Source organism: Octodon degus, unplaced genomic scaffold, assembly GCF_000260255.1.
Source record: "Octodon degus isolate 3935 unplaced genomic scaffold, OctDeg1.0 scaffold00009, whole genome shotgun sequence".
Taxonomy (NCBI): domain Eukaryota; kingdom Metazoa; phylum Chordata; class Mammalia; order Rodentia; family Octodontidae; genus Octodon; species Octodon degus.
This window is the reverse complement of record NW_004524585.1, coordinates 29,825,168-29,834,031: the sequence shown is the minus strand read 5'-3', so window position 1 is coordinate 29,834,031 and position 8,864 is coordinate 29,825,168. Positions and strand designations below refer to the sequence as shown.

At 39.8% G+C, this 8,864-nt stretch overlaps 1 protein-coding gene across 1 annotated transcript in view; it reads right to left on the bottom strand.

Annotated features, from left to right (window-relative positions):
- The window catches only part of Ttc37 (tetratricopeptide repeat domain 37), a 79,843-nt gene that overhangs the window by 70,135 nt on the left and 844 nt on the right, over window positions 1-8,864 (bottom strand). The window contains exons 2-4 of the mRNA XM_023707671.1: window positions 4,521-4,668; window positions 3,794-3,884; window positions 833-976 (exon numbers count right to left, since the gene is read on the bottom strand). Of these exons, the coding sequence (XP_023563439.1) occupies window positions 833-976; window positions 3,794-3,883 (234 nt within the window). The 5' untranslated portion in view covers window position 3,884; window positions 4,521-4,668. The remainder of the gene's footprint in view (window positions 1-832; window positions 977-3,793; window positions 3,885-4,520; window positions 4,669-8,864) is intronic.

Here is an 8,864-nt window from a genome sequence, read left to right as displayed (position 1 = left end):
AATAGCCACGCCCCTAGGCGTGCACCAGATAGTCACCCAAGCTCTCATGTGCGGCCAGAGAACACATTCGCCTGCCAATTCACACCTCCTACTGATTATGCGTAGCTTCACAGATGTGACCAACAAGAAACACATTGCACTGATTAAACATTAAACTGGAGAATGTCACTGAAAAATATTAAGACCAATAAGTAAAAAAAAAAAAAACGTATTTAGATTATACACTCAAACAGAACTAAAAATTTTTTATATACTATTTTATTCTTAGAAAACATATGAAAAAAAAAATGAAAGCAGTTAATGTTTAGAATTTTCACTTTGACTAGCCCTGTCTACTGATATCTGCGATCTTAGCAACTACATCAAGGACAGCAATATGTGATACAAAACACATGGTTGGAAACCTCTCACCTTGGTCTTCTAAATGTGTACTGTATCTAATGTCTTATCAATTATTATTTATTCTCTTTAAAATAAATACTTACAATAATAATAAAAAGAGGACATGACTATGCATTTCTTTTTATCCCACATCAGTAGCAAGAATACTCTGGAAAATCCTTTTCTATGTACATATAATTAAGTAGAGGATTTGTAACCAAGTTTTAATTTGAGTCCTCTCATCCAGAAATAACACATTGAGTAGAACATTAAACAGCAATAACATTTTCAGCATTACTTTTTTAAAAAACTAATTAGATATGTAAGATTCATGCCTTTTTTCTTACTTGAGTCAAATGGAGATTTAAATGCTTATTTTAATTCTGTAATCTATGTTTTGAAAAGTGAAAAAAAAAGCCTTTCCCCACTGCAGTGAAGAAGCGCGTCTTACCTGCCAGGCTAGCAACTGGTCTGGCTCTAGCTCCACAGCCTTCTTATAAGCACCCTGCGCCTGATCAGGTTGTTCTAGCTCAGCTGCAGCGACACCAATAAACACCCAGGCATTATAGTTATTTTTCTCTTGCTTTAGCACTGTCTGATTAAAAAAAAAAAAAAATGAGGAGCAAGTGATTAAATTTTGGAAACTACTGAAGAAACAGCACAACAACAGTTCACTAAGCGTCAGAAAATCTTCATTTCCCACTGAGGAGGTAACCTCCAGGAAGCTACTGCGTTTCTCTGGTTTCAGATCCTGAGGAAGGGAAGGCGCTGGAGTCCACGAGTGACCATGAGCAGCTTGTAACATGAGAGACGTGCATCTTTTAATGCTTCCCAGCTGACTCTGATGCCACCTTCTGCTCTTGGAGAACACCAAACAGCAGCTACCTCAGCCCCCTCTCCTGGCTCACAGGGCTTCCGACCGACTCACAAAACTCTTCTCAGTCTTATTTTATTTCATTCAACTTAGTATTCTCCTTTCCCCTGATAATATTCCCCCTATGTTAGGCAGATGGATTCTTTTTTCATGAAAATTATAGGCTAAGAGAGCAAATTCACTCCCATGTGATCATACCAAGTATATTCAAAACAAATAGTGGCGATGAATATTTATATTAACATGTCTTATCTAAAATTAAAATTACATGTAAAGATACTGCTTTCAGAAACAACAGGTCCTTGCTAAGGTAAAATAAAATAGCTCAAAGCAGAAAGTAAATATGTTCTAGAGAAAGATTAATAAATTTAGAAGCTAAAGTGAAATCAGTCTCCTAAGGTTTTATATAGTCTAAAGAAAATAAAAACATTTCCATGAGTTGAACAAGTCAAACTATTAGGCCGAGGTGCATCCCCAAAGCACGTCCACCAATCCACCATCAATGCACTGTCAGGTTCCATTTGACGCCATAATGTCGCCTCCTGAAAACCACAATGATGAGGTAACCTCTAAAGCCAAGCTTTAAGAGGGAGGCCTTCTTAGCGCTCGTGTCCAATACCAAGCACAGTGGCCGGCGCCTACGGCTGACCAAGTCATAACTGCCACCCTCAACCAGCAGGCAGGCATTATTATTTCACTGATGACCAAAGCTGAAACAGATTTTTAAGGCAATAATTACAATGTGGTGAAAACAGGTAGGACATTCTGAGAGAACCTACAGAAAGAAGCATCTAGCTCCCCCTCTGCACAAACAAAGGAAAATTGTCAAAAGGGGATGCTTATACCACATAATGAAGTCCCACAAGGAAACAAGGATCGCACAATGCTACAGCAAATGCACTGAGGCAAGAAGTCTTTAAGGCCAGCAAGACAGCTCAGCTTGGACTACGTGACTGCTTAGACAAGCGGAGAGACTGGGGTTCAGTTCCCAGCACCACATGCCACGCCGACCCTGCCTTCGGGTGCACTGAGGAAGCCCTTGAGCACAGATGTGGTGGCGCACGCCTGTAATCCCAGTGCTAGGAAGGCTGAAAACAGGAGGATCACTACAAGTTCAAGCTGTATAACAAGACCCTGCACCAAATAAATTTTTTATAAAGTCTTATTGAAATTTTTATTAAAATTTTTTATTAAAAATTTCATTTACTCTCAATCAATATTCTGGGTCACTTTAGACAAATCATCTGAAATTTGACTCTGATTTCACCCCTGTGTTTTCCAGTTGGGTGTTTCCAGTAAAAAGTATGTGTGGAACTCATATCTGAATATTGCAGAAAAACCTGCAGAAGGAAGACCACTCTGGTGCTGCTGTCCATAGCACTAGCCACTGCTGCAGTTCTAGGTAGGCCCGCCGGGCACAGAAGGAAATACTCTCTCTCCTTTCACTCTGTCGCCCAGCAGGCTCCAGCCTGAACAGACCGCGTACCTTCCCCGGCAGGATTGGTGCCCTAAGCCTTGACCCTGCTGGCCTCTGCACCACCAAAACCTGGACCGCACAAGTGTTACTGTGCACGTTCTCTAACCTTACCCGGCTGGTTCCCTCTCCACTGCCCTCCTGTGAAACTCCCAACATGACTCAGCCAGCTCCCTCCCAAAGTTCAACCCTTCTTTTAACCGGAGTGAGGTCTGCCTAGCAAGGCGGCTACCCTGCTCCAGACCTCCCCCACTGTCGCTGACGCCTTTCCTCCTTCCTCCTCTCTCTCGTCTCTTACTCTTTCTCACCGCTGCCTACACAGCGTGGGCTCCGTGAGCCAGCATGGCCATCGCTCCCTGTCATCACACGCTCAGCTCTTCTCTCTCCATCACCTCCTCACTGTTCCTGCTGGACCTCATGACTTCCATCTCTCCACGTGAGACGCTGGACATGAAAAGAGAACACCCCCTCTGGGTACACCGACTTCACTTTAATAACACAAAACTTCAAATGGGCACTCGCCGGGGTCTAGTAATCCTTCTAATTCTTACTAATAAGCTTGTTTTCTTTCTATATGTAACAACTGCTTCACATTTCTTTTGTTTCAAAACTTCTCATGAAAGTCTTTTCCTTCTATCAGTTTGTACTTCATCAAGAACACAAAAGCCATCAGAGAAGAATATTCTTCTATCTTCCCACCAGCAAACATGGATCCGCATCTAACTTGCTCCTTGCTGAGGCAGAAGCAGGGTGAAAGGCTCTCCTGCCAAGCTCTGGATCTCACTTCCTCTTACCTTCCCGAGGACTCTGACCTACCTCTAGCCTGAAGCTCTCCTGCACAATTTCTCTCTTCTAGAACATTCCCCTCAATACATAAAGGAGCTCTAGAATCCGGATTCTCCCGGCCACAAACTAAACAGAATTAGAATATCTGTATATTTGAACGGTTCTACTGAACAGGCTAGCACTTCTGTTGAATGTGGACAGTAAATGACTGACATCTTACAATAACGCTTATAAGTGGGTAATATACTTTTATTACAGAAGAAACAAGAATCGGTTACCTTACAATGTTTCAAAGCTTCCTTGTACTCTTTGTTTCTGATTGCATCTCTTGCACTTTTCAGAGCAGTTTTTACTTCTTTGCTGGACATTCTGCTAAGGCAAAAAGCATGAGTGAACAATTTACAAAAATATCTACCTAACAAGAGTGGCAACACACAATCATCTGAAAACTCTTCCCCAAACTATACACACAGCTTTTTTCTGCGTCCCTGCAGATATTTACGCAAATGTCACTTCACTAGACACAGCGGTTAAGACTTCAATCTTTCCATTCACCTGACTCTCAGCCACTACATATTCCCTTAAGCACTTCCTTTGCTGTACTTTTCTTCAAAGCATTTATCAGTCCTAATACCCTATACATCTCACTTATTTATCTCACTCAGTATCTGTACCTCAGGCCTATCTGAATGTAAGTTCCATGTAAACAGGATTTTTGTGGGGTTGGTTTTTGAGATATTTTGTTTTGTTTTGTGTTTTGGTCTTTCTGAGATAGGGTTTCACTATGCCTGGCGTGAAGCTAGAGATTTTTAAAGAATCTTCTTAAAGAATGTTAACATTCAAAAATTTAAAAAAAAATGAGATACCATAAGATCAATTTATCTATAGCCAAAATTGTTTCCCAAATAGGCAGGAAAGTAATTTTATGCCTAGTTACAATAGATATACACTGTAATTTAAACACAATATAATTCATATGTTCTTACCTTAGAAACTACTACTTACATGAAATTATCTTGGTATTACTTTATAGTTTGAACACATGAGAAGTTTTTTGTAGACTACAAGTCGTGATGGGAATAGGTAATAAATTTGAATGTTGATTTCATGTCAAATTTCCTCAAGCAAGTCTCCTTCAGGAAAATGACCTGTACTAAAAAGAACATCAATGTTGATTACAATTGATTTGGCCAGTAAAGGAGGAAAACCTTGATATTCAAGTAAAAGCCCATGAGTTGTCCAAGTTAACAAAGAAAAACATGGTATCAAAACAAGACCAAATAAAAACAAACAGAAGACTATAATCTGTCTGTGACCTAGTACTTATTTAAGTGGGAGCAAAGACACAAAAGTTAGAATCAATCACTCAAACTCCAAGAAATCCCCAACCTATCCACTACATAGGACATAAAACATGGAAGTCCAAGCTCTAAATAATACCAGCTAAGTAAGAGAGATGTAAGAGGAATCATTAGAGAACCAAATGCCAAATTTAGGATAATAAGTAGAAGCACAATAGGAATTCAGTGAAGAAAAGCATGTGGTGTAAATTAATTAATGGCTACTCATGGCAAAAGGCAGGACTTAAAATGGACAGGAACCTGGACATGACAGTGCGCATCTGTAATCCCAGCACTTCGGAGACTGAGGCAGGACGATCACAAGTCCACCCTGGGCAACTGTAGTGATCTAACAAGACCCTACATAAAAATTTTAAAAAATTTAAAGGGCTAACAATGTAGTTCAGTGAAAAGGCTTTCAGTTGAATCCCTAGTACCACCAAACGCAAAAAAGAGGGAAAAAAGTACAACTTTACTGCAGCTGGAGACAATCATACTAGCAAAAGCAGGAAAACATAAAAGTGAAGAGTTAATAAAAACAAAAAGAGGGGGAAAACAAGAGGAAGAAGAAAATTATGGTAAATAATGTAAAGCCTAAGGCTATAAATCTTAAAATTCAGACAAAAAGGTTAGATTTAAATAATAAGTAGGTTATTTTTAAAGACTACTAGAAACAAACTCCATCTTCTCTTGGTAACCAATTCCCTACAGGATTCAATCTTTCCAGGGAAGCTGGGGGTGCGGGAGATGGAAGGGAAGGGAGAGAAAGGGGAAATAAAAAGGATTAAGATGCAGTACGTGTGTACGCACCATTCCCAAGGCGAACGCAAGCACGTCCTAATCAAAATAAAGATACAAAACCATGAAGTCATCATCCTTCCATATTCGTGTTTCTCCACCGTCATTACAATTCCTTAGTCCATAGGACAACCACCATTCTCTTCCTGTGCCTTCAACCTGATGTGACATTTAGCATACATGCTAGCACTGCGGCCTTTCTCTCCACCTACATGTATGTACATGTGTGTGCACATACTTAAGACATGTGTTTGTACATAAGGTTCAGGAGGCCAGTTTTTAAAAAGACAAAATAATCTGTCCTTCAAGGAAAAAAGAATGAAGGAAAAGAATGGAAACAAAATGTTGTAAATTAGGAGAGAAAGAGGGGTTGGAGGGAGGGGAGGGGAATGCGGAAAAAAGAAGCAAGATATACCACATATAGGTACAAATACCCTGTAACGCATGTTATTACTACATATATGTAAAATGTGCCAATAAAAAAAATTTGTCCTTTTCTAGCTCTGAAAATGGTATTGACAACTGTCTATTGGATAACTTTCAAACCTATTTCCTTTTATGAACTAACAACCTATTAATGATTCCATGTAACTCTTCATCTATTTAGTATACTTCTCTAGATTCTAAGCAAAGTATTTTTCACTCTCTTATATAGTCTTGAACATTCTCCCACCATGCTTCTACAAATATTTTCTCCTAGTACTTCTCTTCCCAACTGATTTTTTTAAATACAGGCATTCAATTTTGCACATTTTCATGCAATAAAAAATTTCCTACTACCAATCTAAAAGGCTTTTAGCCACAAAAATTAAGTATAAAAAGTAACGGCAACTATATTTAGGAAGAGTAGAACCAGCATGGTGGTGCACACCCATAATATCAGCTACTGAGAAGGCTGAAGCAAAAAAAGTCACAAGTTTAAGGACAGCCTGGACAATTTAGTGAGACCCTGTCTCAAAATAAAAAACATGAAAGGGTGGGGGGCATGACTTAGCACTCACTGAGTTCAATCCCTAGTACTGCAAGAGACACAGAGACAGACAGACAGGAACAGAGAGAGACAGAGACAGAGACAGAGAGACAGAGAGAGAACAGAGAGTGAGGAGAGAGTTCGTCACACACAAAAGGCATGGATAGCCTTCAAAGCCACCAACTATCAGTAAATGAACCAACCCTTCAGTCCTAAAGTCCCCAGGGCAGGCTACACAAACTTAGGCAATATTCTGTTATGTAAGTACAAATATTCCACAAAACAAAAGCAATGGCAGTAACAAGCAGAAATGGTCGAAGTTAATTACAGTTCAGAAAAAAAATGTCTTTAAACCTAGTAACAAAGGTCTAAAGGTAAAAAGCTACACCATTAAAGCTTTTCTTCTGACAGGAACTATCTTCACAAACTGAATTTCTGATTGATCCTTAACTGTTTTCCATCTGAATTAAAACAATATGAGACAGTCACATAAAAAAGATGACATATGTCATGTAGGCAGTTGACAATACTGCTAATACTTTGGACATTAAAAGAACCACAGACAAACAAACACTAGATCAAGACTCTTTGTTTAAAGACCTTTCTAAACCACATACTAACTTACTAAAACAAGCAATCTTTAACCTGGAAATCTTTAATTGACAATTTTAAGATACATATGTGTAATGGAGCCGGCTACGGGCTGAATTCTATCCTCCAATCATTTTTAGGTTGAAGTGTAATCCCTAGTACTTCAGGATATGAAAATATATGGTGATTACAAAGGGAGGGAAGGCTACTGAAGTCTCGTAGGTAGCCTCTACCTGAGTCTGTTTCCTTAAATCCGCACCAAGGATGCAGAGGTTCACAAGGAAAACCACAGACCTCCGGAAGCACAGCGAAAAGGTGGCCACTGGCCAGCCAAGAGGTCAACACAGGGTTGCAGACTTCTAAGATTCAGAGCTACAAGGAAATATCTGCTGTGTAACCCCCCGCCATCTGTGACACTGTTATTCCTGCCCTTGTAAACTAATGCAAGCTCTATGCTCACTGCAGCATCAAAAACATGCACATGTGCAAACACAAAAGGACCTTTCCTGATACGGTAAGGTGGTGATTAGCAAAACTAAGTGTTCACAAGAAAGTGATCAAAACAAAGAAGAAGCCAAAAATTATATGGTAACTAACAAGAAACTAAGGAAGACTACCTAAGGGGGGGAACACAATTGTGAAGAGGAAATGGGACAGACTGTTCCAAGGGGGAGATCTTCCATGTAAAAGTGAAGAGGAATGAATTAATGAATAGTTAAAAGACTGACTTCAACTCAGAGAAAAAACTGTTAATACTTGGATCTACATAAATGGTCTGCTCACAAGTGTGTTTCCCATAACTCCTGATGAAAAAGCAAAGGCTGGACAATGCACTAGGCAGGAATGTGGCAAGACAAACTGGCTGCCAAAAGGAAGGGGTACAGAACCTCATTAGATTCTTCCACAGCTTTGTCTCTGGGGCCTGGAAATACCTGGTCCACTCCAATCCACTGCATATCTGCTCCTAACTAACACTGCCAAGGGCAGAAAAAGTAAAGAAAAATTTTCTTCCTCTCATCCAGTAGTCAGAATAATGGCCTGTAGAAACAAAACCACATAGAGTACACAGAGCTCACAGAATTGGTACTACGGCAAGAAAGAAGGCAAATTTATATGACTCTAAATGCCAATACTGTTTCTATAGTAAGCACGTTCTTCTTCCAAACTAATTCAAAAACTGATGGAAAAACAGCCTATTCATGATAGTTCACCTGAGTCCAGATTGTATTATTACTTTATGTAGTTTAGGTTTTGCCTCCCTTGAGTATGAGCTCCAGGTGAACAAAGACTACTCTATATTTTTGCACGCTCCCAGAAATAAGAGTATTTAACTCACTTGTTAGTGTACAAGCTACTCACTTCCGGTCTAGCGCAGACTGACTCCCTGTTTAACTCTGGACCATTTCACCTCCTCAAGTTTATTTTCTTGTCTGCAAAATGGTCAAAGAGAGGAGTATGGAAAATATTCCGTGTGAAATCACCTGAAACACACCAGGTGTGGAGTAAACATCTCTCAGCACAAGGCGCTATATGAGCACTAAATATTGAGGGTCTGTCTCTTATTACAATTATTCAGGGTCGGGGAGATGGCTCAGCAGAATAAGCGCTTCCCTGGCACGCGCAAGGGTCTGAGTTCAATCCCCGGTTCTG